Genomic DNA, 16,303 nt, shown 5'->3' with positions numbered 1-16,303 from the left:
GCGGAGCCTGGGGCGGGTTCTTCCTCTTCCTCTCAGTCACTTCCTTCTTCCTCTTCCTCTTCATTTCCTGTTTCCTCTTCCTTTCCTTCCTCTTCCTCTCAATCACTTCCTTCTTCCTCTTCCTCTCAACATCATTCAACTTCTTCCTCTTCCTTTCCCTCTTCCTCTTCCTTTCCTTCTTCCTCTCCATCTCTTCCTTCCTCTTCCTCTCACCATCCTTCATCTTCTTCCTCTTCCTCTGCTTCCTCCTCTGCTTCTTTTCCTGCTTCCTCTTCCTTTCCTTCTTCCTCTTCCTCTCATCCCTTCCTGTTCTCTTCCTCTCAATCTCTTCCTTCTTCCTCTTCTTCCTTTCCTTCCTCTTCCTCTTCTCAGTCTCTTCCTTCTTCCTCTTCTTCCTTTCCTTCCTCTTCTCAGTCTCTTCCTTCTTCCTCTTCTTCCTTTCCTTCCTCTTCCTCTTCTCAGTCTCTTCCTTCTTCTTCACATTCTTTTCCTGCTTCCTCTTCTTTTCCTTCTTCTTCCTCTTCTCCATCTCTTCCTGCTTCCTCTTCTTCCTCTTCCTTTCCTTCTTCCTCTTCTTCCTCTTCCTCTCAGTCTCTTCCTTCTTCCTCTTCATTTCCTGTTTCCTCTTCCTCTTCACTTCCTGGTTCCTCTTCACTTCCTGCTTCACTTCAGGCTTCCCCTTCACTTCCTGCTTCCTCTTCGTCTCCCACTTCCGCCCCACTACCCCCCGAACTCTCTGTCCCCTACGGCGCCCCCGTGACCCTCACGTGCCCCGTGACCCAGGGGTTGCGCGCAGTGACCTGGCTGACGCCGGCCTCGCAGCCCGTGGCCTTCACTTCCGGCCTGGAGGACGCCCACTTCCGAGTGCTGTCAGATGGGCGTCTGCGCCTGCGGGGAGCACGGCGGGCCGACACAGGCACGTACACGTGCGTGGCGGGGCGGGGCCGGCGCGCCACCGTGCGCCTACACGTGCAGCTGCGGGCGCCGCGCATCCGGGTCACGCCTGACGTCCATGACGACGTGAACGACGACATCCGGGTCTCCCCCGTGGTGCGTCTGCGCATGCGCTGCCAGGCGGATGGCGTCCCCGAGCCCCGCCTGCTGTGGGAACTTCCGGGCGGGCTGGTACTTCCAGTCCCGTATCGCAGTCGCATGGGGGGAGGGATCAGCGTGGATGCACGCGGGACATTGGAAATCCCGGATGTGCGTGCGCTGCGCAGCGGTGGCAGCGACGCCGTGGCGTGCGTGGCGCGCAACCCGGCGGGCGAAGCCCGGATGTGGGTGCGGCTGCCGCCATGGTGGGCGCGGGCTCTGCCCACTGTGGCGTCGGCTCCGCCCTCTGAGGCGTTTACTCCGCCCCCTGGCGCGCCAGCTCCGCCCCATCACACGCCTGCCCTGCCATCTTGGGCGCTGGCTCCGCCCCCTGGTGTGCTGGCTCCGCCCTCTGAGGCAGCTCCGCCCCCTGGCCCGCCTGCCCCGCCATCTTGGGCGCTGACTGCGCCCCCTGATGAGCCGACTCCGCCCTCTGAGGCACTGACTCCGCCCCCTGGGGCAGTGTCGGGAGCGGCGCTGCGTGTGGCGCTGGGCGGCAGCTTCCGGCTGCGCTGCCCCACCTCCACGCTTCCGGTGTCCTGGCGCCTGCCCGGCGGGCTGGTGCTGCGTGGGCCGCAGAGGCGAGGCCGCTTCACGCTGGGCGCCGACGGCAGCCTGGAGGTGCGCGCCGCCTCGGAGCGCGACCGCGGCGCCTACGTCTGCCACTCCCACCCCGGGGCGCCGCCCGGACACGCCCCCCGCGCGCTGGAGACCCGGATGTTCAGCTTCATTCCCGCCACTAGGCCGCTGGGTGCCATGGCAGGGCAACGGACTGAGGAGACCCGGATGTGGGGCTTCATTCCCGCCGCTAGTCCGCGGCGTTCGGTTGCCGGGCAACCAAGTGAAGATACCAGGACGTTGGGCTCCACCGCAGCGTCTAGGCATCTGCGTTCGGTTGCCGGGCAACAGACCGAGAAGACCCGGATGTGGGGCTTCATTCCTGCCTTTAGGCTGCTGGGTTCGGTTGCCAGGAAAGCGCGTGAGACCCAGATGTCCAGCTCCAGTAAGACTCCTGGGCCCCAGCCGGAAGATGCCTGGATGTGGGGTTCCGAACCTGCGCGCGCTGTACAGAAGCTGCGGTCCGACCAGAGGCCATGGAGAGGCTAGGACCCAGATGTGGACTGGGAGGGACCCAGATGTGGACTGGGAAAGACCCGGATGTCACCTATCTCTGGGTCCACTGAGGGGCCAGGACCCGGATGTGGACTAGAAGGGACCCGGATGTCACTTTCTTCCATGTCCACTGACCCGGATGTGGCATGGAGGAACCGGATGTCACTTTCCTCCAGATGCACTGATGGGTCAGGACCCGGATGTGGACTAGGAGGGACCCGGATGTCACCTTCCTTCATGTCCACTGAGGGGCCAGTACACGGATGTGGACTGGGAGGGACCCGGATGTCACCCTCGTTTGCGTCCACTGACCCAGATGTGGCCTGGGGAACCCAGATGTCACTTATCTCCAGGTCCACTGAAGGGCCAGGACCCGGATGTGGACTGGGGGACCCGGATGTCACCCTCCTCCATGTCCACTCACCTGAAGGTGGCATCAGGGACCCGGATGTCACTTATCTCCAGGTCCACTGAGGGGCCAGGACCCGGATGTGGACGGGAAGACCCGGATGTCACCTATCTCCAGTTCCACTGAGGAGCCGGGACCCGTATGTGGACTGGGGGACCCGGATGTAACCTATCTGCAGGTCCACTCAGGGGCCAGGACCCGGATGTTACGTGGGGAACCTGGATGTTATGTAAGTCCACGTCCATTAACCCGGATGTGGACTGTGGCAGGGACCCGGATATATGCTGGACGGGACCCGGATATCACATCCATGGGCCTGGCTGTGGCGTGTGGAGTCCCAGATGTCACGCTCCTCTCCTTCTACTGACAGGGTCTAGGACCCGGATGTGGTGTGGGGATCCCAGATGTCAGGTCCCACCACATCCACTGATGGTCCAGGAACGAGATGTGGAATGGGAACTACCCGGATGTTAGGGACCTCCAGGTCCGTGAACCCGGATGTGGGCTGGGTACCCGGATGTTAGGGACCTCCAGGTCCATGAACCTGGATGTGGGGTGAGTACCCAGATGTTAGGGACCTCCAGGTCCATGAACGTGGATGTGGGGTGAGTACCCAGATGTTAGGGACCTCCAGGTCCGTGAACCCAGATATGGGGTGGGTACCCGGATGTTAGGGATCTCCAGGTCCGGGAACCCAGACGTGGAGGCGAGTACCAGGATGTCACTTATCTCCAGGCCCACTGGCAGGCGCCAGGACCTGGATGTGAGGGGTTTGGACCCGGATGTGAGGGTTGGGACCCACATGTGAGGGGTTGAGACCCAGATGTGAGAGGTGGAACCCAGATGTGGGCGGAGCAGGCGCTCCACACCTTGGCTCCGGGCTCCAGCTGTGCTTTGGGCCGTTGGGGTCCTTTCCCAGACTCGGAGGCAATAAAGCAGCCGTGCTGCTTCTGGATGGAATTCTTCCTCACTTCCGCCCCAGCGCAGGCCACGCCCTCCTGAAACCCTCACTTCTGCCCCAGCACAGGCCACACCCTCCTGAGACCCCTCATTTCTGCCCAGCACAGGCCACACTCTCATTTCCGCTCCTAGCACAGGCCACGCCCTCCTGGGGCCCTCATACATTCCCAGCACAGGCCATGCCCTCCTGAGACCCTCACTTCCTTCCCAGCACAGGCCACGCCCTCCTGAGACCCTCACTTCCGCCCCAGCGCAGGCCATGCCCACATAGGTCCCTCACTTCCGCCTCATTGCAGGCCACACCCTCCTGAGACCCTCACTTCTGCCTCATTGCAGGCCACGCCCTCCTGAGACCCTCAGTTTAGCTCCAGCACAGGCCACGCCCTCCTGAGTCCCTCACTTCCTCCCTAGCACAGGCCACGTCCTCCTGAGCACAGGCCACGCCCTCCTGAGACCCTCATTTTCTCCCCAGCACAGGCCACGCCCTCCTGAGCACAGGCCACGCCCCCTGAGACCCTCACTACATTCCCAGCACAGGCCAAGCCCTCCTGAGTCCCTCACTTCCTCCCCAGCCCAGGCCACGCCCTCCTGAGCTCTGGCCACGGCCTACTGAGCGCAGGCCACGCCCCCTGGGCACAGGCCACCCTCCCTGACGGTCCTGACTATTATTGCAGCCTTCTATGTAGTTCTCGAGGTTTCCCGCCTCCCCTTCCTCCTGCCTCTGCCAGGCCTGGCAATTTCTTGGTGCCCAGCCCAGCAACTCCGGGCTTTTCCCTTCCTTCCCCGCCTTCCCCTTCAGCACCACATCCTGTTCCTTTCTAAGTAACAAAGGGGACTTTTATTTTGGAGGGGGGGAATGTTGTGCTTTCCAAGGAACAAGGGGACTTTTATTTTGGAGGGTTGTTGTGGAGTTCTGGCTGCTGGAGTGACGTGGACATTTGAGCCCTGCGAGCTTCCTGGCTGGCAGGGAGAGCAGCAGGCCCAGGCGCTGATGGCAGAGAACTGTGGATGTGAGTTCGTCCTCTGGGGAACACGGGGAGAGGTGTGGGGACCCGGGGTGGGAGGGCTTCGATTTTTCTATGAAGCCCCCCCCCCAGATGTCCCACCATGCCCCGGGGTGGGGGTTGCAGGGCCCCGCCACAGGCCTGGAAATACGAGGTGAGGGGCTGATGTACTGGTGGGGGCAACAGCAGCCTGGCCCTGGGGTGGCCGGATGTTACTCAGCTCTTCCCCACTTCCTGCTTCCAGCATTCTCTTCCAGGAAACGAGGAGCATCATGGGAAGGACGGGATCCTGGACGCCAAGTTGGTCAGGAGAGGGCCTGGAGGGAGGGGGAGTCCTTCCATCCCTTTTCCCATTCACCCATCCATCCATCCACCCATCCATCCATCCACCCATCCATCCATCCATCCACCCAACCATCCATCCACTCACCCACCCATCCATTCATCCATCCATCCATCCATCAATCCATATCCCCATCCATCCATCCACCCACCCACCTATTCATCCACCCATCCACCTATTCATCCACCCATCTATCCATCCACCCATCCACCTATTCATCCATCCACCTATTCATCCATCCATCCACCCACCCATCCACCCACCCATCCATCCATCCACCCATCCAACCATTCATCCATCCACCCACCCATCCATCCACCCATCCATCCATACACCCAACCACCCATCCATCCACCCATCCACCCACCCATCCATCCATCCACCCATCCACCCTCCCATCCATCCATCCATCCATCCACCCATCCATCCATCCACCCATCCACCTATCCATCCATCCATCCATACATACATACATACATACATCCACCCATCCACCCATCCATCCACCCATCCATCCATCCATCCATCCACCCATCCACCCATTCCCCCATCCACTCATCCATCCAACCATCCATCCATCCACCCATCCATTCACCCATCCATCCATCCATCCACCCATCCACCTATCCATCCATCCATCCACCCATCCACCTATCCATCCATCCATCCACCCATCCATCCACCCATCCACCGCTCCTCCTCCTCTCTCTCCTCAGGTCGCACAGCGGCTGCGCAGCCCCACCCCTCGCCTTCCTCCTCCTCCTCCTCCTCCCCCCTGGCCCCTGCACAGGCCCCACCCCCTCGCGCCCCAACTTCCTGCTGCTCTTGGCCGATGACCTGGGCCTGGGCGACCTGGACAGCTTCGGGAACCGCAGCCTGCGGTGAGCAGAGGGGGAGGCCCGGATGTGGGGCCTTAGTTACCCGGATGTGGGAGCTCAGATCCCTGGATGTTCCACCAGGAGAACTGTATAGACATCTAGTAACTCAGTTCCCCAGATGTTGGATGTTAGTGCCCCGGATGTTGGATATCATGTCCCGGGATGTTAAATCTTAGTACCCCGGATGTGGGAGATCATGTCCTCAGATATTGGACTTAAGTGCCCCGGATGTAGGAGCTCAGGTCCCCAGATGTTGGAGGTTAGTGCCCCGAATGTTGGAGCTCAGGTCCCCGGATGTGGGATGTTAGTGCCCCGGATGTTGGAGGACAGGTCCAAGGATGTTAGATCTTAATGCCCCAGATGTGGGAAATCAGGTTCTCGGATGTTAGATGTTAGTGCTCCGGATGTTGGAGATCAGGTCCCTGGATGTTAGATGTTAGTACCCTGGATGTTAGATGTCAGGTGCTCGGATGTTGAAGATCAGGTCCCCGGATGTTGAATCTTACTGCCCCGGATGTTGGATATCAGGTCCCCGGATGTTACATGTTAGTATCCCGGATGTTAGAGCTCAGTTCCCCGGATGTTCCACCAGGAGAACTGTATTGACATCTAGTGGACCTCACGTCCCCGGATGTTGGATGTTAGGTCTCCGGATGTTGGAGTTCAATTCCCAGGATGTTGGATCTCAGTTCCCTGGATGTTGAAGATCAGATCCCCGGATGTGGGATGTTAGTGCCCCGGATGTTGGAGATCAGGTCCTCGGATGTTAAATCTTAGTATACCCCAGATGTGGGAAATCAGGTTCCTGGATGTTACATGCTAGTACCCCAGATTTGGAGATCAGGCCCCCGGATGTTGGACCTCAGATCCCTGGATGTTGGATGTTAGGTCCCCGGATGTTGGAATTCAATTCCCTGGATGTTGGATCTTAGTACCTCGGATGTTGGATGTCAGGTCCCCGGATGTTTGAGATCAGATACCCGGATGTTGGGCCTTAGCTCCCCGGATGTAGGAGCCCAGTCCACAGATATAGATCTTAGTACCCTGGATGTGGGATCTCAGGGCCCCAGATGTTGGATCTTAGATCTCCAGATGTTGGCCCTCAGGTTCCCAGATGTTGGATGCCAGGTCCCCAGATGTTGGACCTCAGGTCCCCAGATGTTGGATCTTAGTACCCCGGATGTGGGATCTCAGGTCCCCGGATGTTGGATCTTAGATCCCCGGATGTGGGATCTCAGGGCCCCGGATGTTGGAGTTTAGCTCCTGGGATGTTGGGCATTAGATCCCCGGATGTTAGACCCCAGGTCCCCGTATGTTCTTGGCTGTGACTCAGTTTGCTTCTCCCCACACAGCATCCCGCACCTGGACGGCCTGGCCCGCGATGGCGTGCGGCTGACCCAGCACCTGGCAGCAGCGTCCGTCTGCAGCCCAAGCCACGCAGCCTTCCTGACGGGACGCTACCCTGTGCGCCTGGGTCAGTATGGGGGGGTGGGACATTCGGGGAACGGAGGGAGCGGTGGGGGGGGGAGGCGGTGGGGGGGGCGGGGGCGGGACATCCGGGGATCTGAGAGCCAACATCCAGGGTACTAAGATCCAACATCCGTGGACCTGATATCCAACATCTGGGGATCTGAGACCCAACATCCGGGGATCTAAAGCCCAACATCCGGGGAACTGAGCACCAACATCGGGGTACTGAGCTCTAACATCCAGGGACTTCATCTCTAACATCCGGGTTACTAAGATCCAACATCCGGGGATCTGAGCACCAATATCCAGGGCACTGAACTCTAACATCCGGGGACCTTATCTCTAACATCCTTTGTACTAAGATCCAACATCCGGGGATCTGAGGCCTAACATTCTGGGAATTGAACTCCAACATCTGAGGATCTGACATCCACCATCCGGGATACTAAGATCCAACATCCGGGAACCTGAGCCCCAACATCCGGGGAACTGAGCTCCAACATCTGGGGATCTGAGGGCCAACATACCCGAATCTGAGCTCCAATATACGGGGTAGTAAGATCCAACATCCAGGGAACTGAGCTACAACATCCGGGTAACTGAAGTCCAACATCTGGGGTCCTGATATCCACCATACAGGGCACTGAACTCCATCATCCGGGGATGAGGGCCAACATCCGGGATACTAACATCCAACATCCGAGGACCTGAGGTCCAACATCCGGGGAACTGAGGCCCAACATCTAGGGCACTGAGGTCAACCAGAGGGAGGGGAGGACTTCTCCGAGGATCTCAGGTTCAAATCCCTGAGACTCTGGGACTTCCCCCCTGAACCACCAGGAAACCGGAAGTGATGCCATATTGGTTTCCCCCGAGGGCTCCCAGGGCTGGGGTCCTTTCCACCCCGGGTGGGCAGGTCCCAGGCTATCCCAGACACAGCAGGCCTTCCCCCTGAAGGTGCTAGATGCCCCCTCCTTACCCAGGACGCCATCATCACTGACCTAGGGTCCTTCTCCTCTCTCTTGGAAGGCATGGTGACCACCAACGGGGCGCGCGTGCTGCAGTGGGCGGCCGTGTCTGGCGGGCTGCCCACTTCCGAGATCACCTTCGCCAAGATCCTGCAGCAGCAGGGATATGCCACCGGCCTCATAGGTAAGAGAGAAGTCATCCATCCACCCATCCATCTATCCACCCATCCCCCATCCATCCATCCATCCATCCATCCATCCATCCACCCATCCATCCATCCATCCACCCCTCCATCCATCCATCCATCCACCCATCCACCCATCCATCTATCCATCCACTCATCCATCCATCCATCCACCCATCCACCTATTCATCCATCCATCCACCCACCCATCCATCCATCCATCCATCCATCCATCCATCCACCCATCCATCCACCCACCCATCCATCCACCCATCCATCCACCCATCCACCCATCCATCCCCCCATCCACCCATCCATTCACTCATCCATCCATCTCTTCCCCTCCAGGCAAATGGCACCTGGGCCTCAACTGTGAGTCCCCCACTCACCACTGCCACCACCCCCTGAACCATAGGTTCGACTCCTTCTTCGGGGTCCCCTTCACCCTGATGGGGGACTGCCTGCAAGCGGAGCCCTCGGAGAAGCGAGCGCGTCTGCAAGGGCCCCTGGACCTGGGGGCACAGCTGCTGCTGCTTTCCCTGCTCTGCCTGGCCGCTGGGAAGCTCACGGGCCTGCTGGGCCTGCGCTGGGTGCCCAGGGTGCTGGGCCCCGGATGTGGGGCCTTGCTCCTGGCCTGCACCTCCCGCCTCCTAGGTGTCTTCATGGTCCACGCCGACTGCTTCCTGATGAGGGATCACCAGGTCGTCCAGCAGCCTCTGAGGTTCGAGGCCAGCACGGGGCTGTTCTTGCGGGAGGCTGAGGCCTTCATCCACAGGTCAGCCTGGGGTCGGGGAGGGGGACAGATGCCATCTACTAGTTCTCTATAGTCAACTGGTAGACCTTAGATCCCCGGATGTACATCCAGTAGATCTCTATAGTCAACTGTCAACCTCAAATCCCGAATGTTCCACTAGGAGATCTCTATAGGCATCTGGTAGACCTCAGATCCCCGGATGTACATCCAGTAGATCTCTGTAGTCAACTGGTCAATCTCAAATCCCTGGATGTTCCATCAATAGATCTCTATAGACATCTGGTAGACCTCAGATCCCCTGATGTACATCTACTAGATCTCTATAGTCAACTGGTAGACCTCAGGTGCCCAGATGTATATCCAGTAGATCTCTATAGTCAACTGTCAACCTCAAATCCCCGGATGTTCCATCAATGGATCTCTATAGACATCTGGTAGTCCTCAAATCCCTGAATGTTATATCTAGTACATCTCTATAGACATCTGGTAGACCTCAGGTTCCCGGATGTTCCATCAGTAGATCTGCAGAGACATCTGGTAGAGTCAAATCCCAGGATGTTACATCCAGTAGATCTCTATAGACATCTGGTAGACCTCAGGTCCTTGGATGTTCCATCTAGTAGATCTGTAGAGACATCTGGTAGACCTCAGATCAGACCACGATCAATCATTGGTAGTATTGATCAGATCATGATCGATTATTGGTAATAACTGTTCAGATGATGTTCGATTATTGGTAATAACTGATCAGCTCATGTTCAATTATTGGTATTATCGATCAGATGATGTTCGATTATTGGTATTATCGATCACATCACGATCGAATATTGGTATTATTGATCAGATCCTGTTCGATTATTAGTAATATCTGATCAGCTCATGTTCTATTATTGGTCATATCGATCAGATGATGTTTGATTATTGGTAATAACTGATCAGATCTGTTCGATTATTGGTAATAACTGATCAGATCACGATCGATTATTGGTATTTTCAATCAGATCACTATTGATTATTGGTATTATCGATCAGATCATGATCGATTATTGGTATTATCGATCACATCACGATCGATTACTGGTATTTTCGATCAGATCAGGATCGATTATCAATCATCTGATCGATTATTGGCAATACCTGATCAGGTCAGTTATTGGTGAGGTTTTTGATGATGGGGGCGGGGTCTGACGTGGGTCCGCAGGCACCAGGCCCGCCCCTTCCTCCTCCTCGTCTCCTTCCTCCACGTCCACGTCCCGCTGGTCACCTCACCCGCCTTCTGGGGCTGCAGCTCGCACGGCGCCTACGGCGACAACGTGGAGGAGCTTGACTGGATGGTGGGTGAGTGCAGGGGGGGAACTGAGGCACGGTGCGTGGGATGGGGGAAACTGAGGCACGGGGGTGGGGTGAGCGGGATGGGGAAACTAAGGCACAGGGTCGGGGTGAGCGGGATGGGGAAACTGAGGCACGGGGGTGGGGTGAGTGGGTTGGGGGAAACTGAGGCACGGAGATGGGGTGAGCGGGATGGGGGAAACTGAGGCATGGGAACGGGGTCAATGGGTTGGGGTAAACGGAGGCACGGTGCACTTGGATAAACTGAGTCACTGGGCATGTTGGGGGTAAACTGAGGCATGGTGCACTTGGGTAAACTGAGGCACGGTGCATGTTGGGTAAACTGAAGCACGGTGCATGTTCAGGGTGAACTGATGCACGGTGCATTTGGGTAAACTGAGTCACTAGGTATTGGGGTAAACTGAGGCACGGTGTATTTGGGTAAACTGAGTCACTGGGCATGTTGGGTAAACTGAGGCATGGTGCATGTTGGGTAAACTGAGGCACGGGGACGAGGTGAGTGGGTTGAGTAAACTGAGGCACTGGGATGGGGGTAAACTGAGGCCTGGTGAGCATTGGGGGTAAACTGAGGCACGGTGCCTGTTGGGTAAATTGAGTCACTGGGCATTGGGGATAAACTGAAGCACGATGGAAATTTGTAAACTGAGTCACGATGCATGTTGGGTAAACTGAGGCATGGTGCATGTTGGGGGTAAACCTAGGCACGGTGGACGCTGGGGGTAAACTGAGGCACGGATCCATTGCCCCCCCCACAGGGTGACTGCTGGTGGCGCTGGACGGCGCAGGGCTGGGGCGCCACACCCTTGTCTACTTCACGTCGGATCACGGTGCCTCGCTGGAGGCCCGGGCTGGGGGCGCCCGCCTCGGGGGTTCCAACGGCGTGCACCGAGGCGAGGGGGAAACTGAGGCAGGATGGGCGGGGCCTCCCACGCGGCCCGACCCCGCCATTGACCTTTGCCCTTCGCTCCCCCCTTGCAGGTGGCAAAGGCATGGGTGGCTAGGAGGGTGGCATCCGGGTTCCCGGGCTGGCGTGCTGGCCCGGGACGCTGCCTGCAGGGCGCCTGGTGCCTGAGCCCACCAGCCTCATGGACCTGTTCCCCACCGTGGTGCGCCTGGCCGGGGGCTGGGTTCCGGCGGACAGGTAGTCGTTCGCCGGCCTGGGTCCCCACGGGGTGGGGGGGAAGGGGAGTCATCCGGGGCCTCAGGGATCCCGAGGGGGGGAGGCTGAGGCCTGCACATCCGGGTCTCTGGGGGCTCAGAAGCCTACACATCCGGGTCTCTGAGGGCTCAGACCTGCACATCCGGGTCTCTGGGGGCTCAGGAGCCTGCACATCCGGGTCTCTAAGACCCAAGACCTGGGGCTCAGGCCTTGACATCCGGGTCTCTGGGGGCTCAGAAGCCTTTACATCCGGGTAACTAAGGGCTCAGGCCTGCAAATCCGGGCCTCTGAGCACTCAGAAGCCTGGACATCTGGGTCTCTGAGGACTCAGGCCTTCATATCGGGGTCTCTAAGGCATCAGGGCTGCACATCCAGGTCTCTGAGTACCTAGGCCCAGGTCTCAGTCCTGGACATCCGGGTCTCTGAGGGCTCAGGACTGCACATCTGGGTCTCTGAGGGCTCAGAAGCCTGCACATCCGGGTCTCTGGGATCTCAGGCCTGCACATCCGGGTCTCTGGGGGCTCAGAAGCATGGACATCAGGGTCTCTGAGTGCTCAGAAGCTTGGATATTCGGCTCTCTGAGGCCTCAGGCCTACACATCCAGGTCTCTAAGACCAGAGGCCTGGGTCTTAGTCCTGCACATCCGGGTCTCTGAGGGCTCAGAAACCTGGACATCTGGTTCTCTGGGATCTCTGACCTGCACATCCGGGCCTCTGAGCACTCAGAAGCCTGCACATCCGGGTCTCTACAGGCTCAAGCCTTGACATCCGGGTCTCTGGGGGCTCTGGCCTGCACATCCGAGTCTCTGAGCACTCAGAAGCCTGCACATCCGGGTCCCGCAGGGAGGTGGACGGCCGGGACCTGATGCCCGCGCTGCTGAGGACGGCGCAGGCCGCAGGCCACAACTTCCTGCTGCACTACTGCGAGGCCCGGCTGCACGCCGTGCGCTGGTTCAACCGCCCAAGTGAGTGCCTCAACCTCCGCCGGGCCCCAGGGCGGGGGAGGGGGCTGCATGCGAGCGCGCAGGGACCCGGATGCAAGGCCTGGGGTGGGAGACCTGGATGTGGGAATCCTCGGATGTGGGAATCCCGGGATGTGAGGACCTAGATGGAAGGCATGAGATGGGAATCCCCGGATGTAAGGTCCCGGATGTGAAGTCCCCAATGGGAATTCCCGGATGTGAGACTCCAGATGTGAGATAGTGGATGAGAATCCCTGGATGTGAGGCCCCGGATGTGAGATCCCGGATGTGAGGCCTCGGATGGGAATCCCCAGATGTGAGGCCCCGGATGTGAGGTCCCAGATGGGAATCCCTGGCTGTGAGGTCCCGGATGTGAGGCCCCGCATGTGAATCCCCGGATGTGAAGTACCGCATGTGAATCCCCGGATGTGAGGGCCTGGATGTGAATCCCTGGATGTGAGGTCCTAGATGGGAATCCCCGGATGTGAATACCCAGATGTGAGGTCCTGGATGGGAATCCCGGATGTAAGGTCTTGTGTGTGAATGCCCTGATGTGAATCCCCGGATGTGATGTCCTGGATGTGAATTCCCGGATGGGAATCCCCGGATGTGAGGCCCCGGATGTTACTCCTTTCTCCCCACCCCCCGCAGGCTGCACGGTGTGGAAGCTGCACTTCGCCACTCCGTGCTTCGACCCGCCGGGCTCGGGCGCCTGCCTCGGTTTCCCTGCCTGCGCCTGCTCCGGGCGGTGCATGACCCGCCACCGGCGGCCACTGCTCTTTGACCTGACAGCGGACCCGGGGGAGACCCGCCCGCTGCGGGGCCCGATGGCGACGCGCAGGCGCGTGGAGGCTGCAGTGGCCCGGATGCTGCGCACGTGCCGCCCCCCGCGCGGCCCCGCCCCTCGCCCCTGCACACAACACCTGGAGCCCGCGCCTGCAGCCCTGCTGCGTGCCCGGACCGCTCTGCGCCTGCGACCACCTGATCCCCGACCTCTGACCCCGACCCGGCCCCCAACCCCCAACTGCCCGGGGCTACGGCAGATCCTGGCCTGCGCCTCTCACATCCGGGGACTCACATCCGAATATTAAACATCCGGGTATACTCAAATACAGAGATTCCCACATCCGGGGATTCCCACATACAGACTCTCCACATCCAGGGATTCCTACATCTGGGGATTCTCACATCCGGGGATTCTCACTTCTGGGGACTCACATCCGGGGATTCCCGGGGATGTATTCACACATCCGGGGAATCCTACATCCGGGGACTTTTACACCCGGAGAGTCTCACATCCAGAGACTCTCACATCCGGGGATTCCCACATACTGACTCTCACATACGGTGATTCTCACATCCAGAGATTCTCACATCCAGAGATTTCCACATCCGGGGATTCTCATATCCGGGGATTCCCACTTCCAGGGATGCTCAGACCAGGGAATTCCCACATCTGGGGAAATCTCACATCCAGAGACTCTAACATCCGGGGATTCTCACATTTTTGGATTTTCACATCCGGGAATTCTCAGATCCAGGGATTCTCACATCCGGGGATTCCCACAGCCAGGGATTCTCACATCCAGGGATTCCCACATCTAGAGATTCCTACATCCCGGGATTGTCACATCCGGGGACTTTTACATCCAGAGACTCTCACATGTGGGGACTCTTACATCTGGGAACTCCTACATCTGGGGATTCCCACATCCGGGGATTTTCACATTCAGAGAGTCTCACATCATGGGATTCTCAGACCCAGGGCTTCACATATCCTGGGACTCTCACATCCTGAGCCTCTCATCCTGGACCTCCACCTCGGGCCTCCCATCCAGGGCCTTTCCCCAGCCTCCCATCCGGAGCCCTGTCACATCCGGGCCTCTCTCCTCTAGCTTCCCACACAATAAAACCTCGTGAGCACCGTACCGCACGGCAGGGTCAGCGGTCACGGGGGTCAGAGGCCGGGCACTGCTCCTGCCTTCCATTTCAGGTCATTTCCAGTTGTTGCTAGCATACAGGGCTGGTCCTGCCTTCCATTTGAGGCCATTTCCGGTCATTGCTATGGTATAGGACTGGTCCCGCCTTCCATTTCAGGCCACTTCCAGTCGTTGCTAGGGTATAGGACTAGTCCCACCTTCCATTTCAGGTCATTTCCGGTCGTTGCTAGGGTATAGGACTACTCCCACCTTCCATTTCAGGCCACTTCCGGTCATTGCTAGGGTATAGGACTAGACCCACCTTCCATTTCAGGTCACTTCCAGTCGTTGCTAGGGTATAGGACTAGTCCCACCTTCCATTTCAGATCATTTCTGGTGGTTGCTAGGGTATAGAACTAGTCCTGCCTTCCATTTCAGGCCATTTCCGGTGGGTTGCTAGGATACAAGCTTGGTCCCGCCCTCTCCAGGACGTCCCACCACCTAGATTCACACCTGATTGGCTTATTCCATGAAAGCCCTCCCTCACTTTCCTAATTCCCTTGTCATTGGTCCAGCTGTAAGACACGCCCCCTAGCCCCCCCCACAAATCCAACTCGCTGCTGATTGGACCTCACACCACAGTCCTGCTCCTAACTACATGAACTCGGATTCAGATTGGCCCAGCAGGATTGGAGATGTGGGGTACCTGGATGTTGGACCACTCTGGGGGGGGTGGTTGGGTGGATGGATGGGTGGATGACCAGGCCTGCAAACTCTTCCCCTTCTGTGCCTGTCCCAGGGGACCCCAATGACCTCTCCAGGGATTGACCCAGGTGGGCCTATAGCTCCTTATTGCAGTAGGATAAGTCATGTCGGAGGTCTGTGTCTCCCTAGGCCTAGGATGCATTGCACCTGCATGATATCCAGGTCTTCTCTGGAGGGAGGGCCCCATTGGCTTCCCCGGGGACTCCTCCAGCCGCACCCCCTGCTCTGATTGGCTGACACGCCTGTCTCCCACCCAGGGAAGCTGCGGGTCCAGTTCGGCCTCTTCCTTGGGTGAGGTTAAAAGGCAGGGCGTGCTGTCCATCATCTCTGGGCCCCACCCCCTGCCAAGCCAATAGCTGAAGACTCGATCTGTGTGAAGCCACGCCCCTTCGTGGCTAGTTCTGTGGACTCTGTTTATGCCCATCACCCAGAGGTCCCGCCCACTAGTGAATGTATGGGCGTAGGGGCTGTCCTTCACTTCCAGGTCCCGCCTCCTGGCTGTTGGAAGGCCACAGGGGCTGTCTGTCTCTTCCAGGTCCTGCCCCTGGCTGTTGGAAGGCCATAGGGGCTGTCTGTCACCTCCAGGCCCCGCCCCCTGGCTGTTGAAAGACCACAGGGGCTGTTTGTCTCCTCCAGGTCCCACCCTCTGGCTGTTGTGTGGACATTTGTCCTGTCTGTAACCTTCAGGCCACGCCCCCTTGCAATTAGATGGCCACACGGGCTGTCATTCACCTCCAGGCCACGCCTCCTACGCCATCTTACGTCATGTCAAGCCGAGGCCCCGCCCACAAGTGACTGACGGGACGCTCTAGCTGTCCATCACAATCCTGTCCCGCTCTGCGCCTGTCTCCACACTGCACAGACGCCAGAGGGGAAGGAAACGCTGCGCATGTGCAGGGAGTGGCTCCAAAGGGGCGGAGCCTACGCATGCACAATGGAAAGATGGGTTGGGCAGACAGGCCTGACAGCGCGC

At 58.6% G+C, this 16,303-nt stretch overlaps 1 protein-coding gene across 6 annotated transcripts; it reads left to right on the top strand.

Moving 5' to 3' along the window:
* The first annotated feature begins 12 nt into the window (after positions 1-12).
* On the top strand, positions 13-14,620 carry LOC138815550 (arylsulfatase L-like). 6 transcript variants are annotated; one of them, XM_070004984.1, is made up of 10 exons: positions 13-4,584; positions 4,823-4,882; positions 5,638-5,802; positions 7,152-7,273; positions 7,632-8,065; positions 8,299-8,421; positions 8,771-9,197; positions 10,378-10,514; positions 12,437-12,649; positions 13,298-14,620. In XM_070004984.1, exons 6-10 carry the CDS (start codon positions 8,301-8,303, stop codon positions 13,735-13,737), a joined length of 1,338 nt encoding a protein of 445 aa, XP_069861085.1. In that variant the 5' UTR covers positions 13-4,584; positions 4,823-4,882; positions 5,638-5,802; positions 7,152-7,273; positions 7,632-8,065; positions 8,299-8,300; the 3' UTR covers positions 13,738-14,620. The 6 variants fall into 6 exon arrangements, 1 of the variants encoding a protein (XP_069861085.1); XR_011368365.1 differs by lacking the exons at positions 8,299-8,421; positions 8,771-9,197; positions 10,378-10,514; positions 12,437-12,649; positions 13,298-14,620 and having other exon boundaries at positions 13-2,843; positions 4,473-4,584; positions 7,632-8,060; XR_011368364.1 differs by lacking the exons at positions 8,299-8,421; positions 8,771-9,197; positions 10,378-10,514; positions 12,437-12,649; positions 13,298-14,620 and having other exon boundaries at positions 13-4,396; positions 4,486-4,584; positions 7,632-8,060.
* Positions 14,621-16,303: the final 1,683 nt, after the last annotated feature.

Source organism: Dipodomys merriami, unplaced genomic scaffold (genome assembly GCF_024711535.1).
Source record: "Dipodomys merriami isolate MVZ:Mamm:240054 unplaced genomic scaffold, mDipMer1.0.p SCAF_65, whole genome shotgun sequence".
NCBI classification, from domain to species: domain Eukaryota; kingdom Metazoa; phylum Chordata; class Mammalia; order Rodentia; family Heteromyidae; genus Dipodomys; species Dipodomys merriami.
This window is presented reverse-complemented; position numbering and strand designations above follow the sequence as displayed.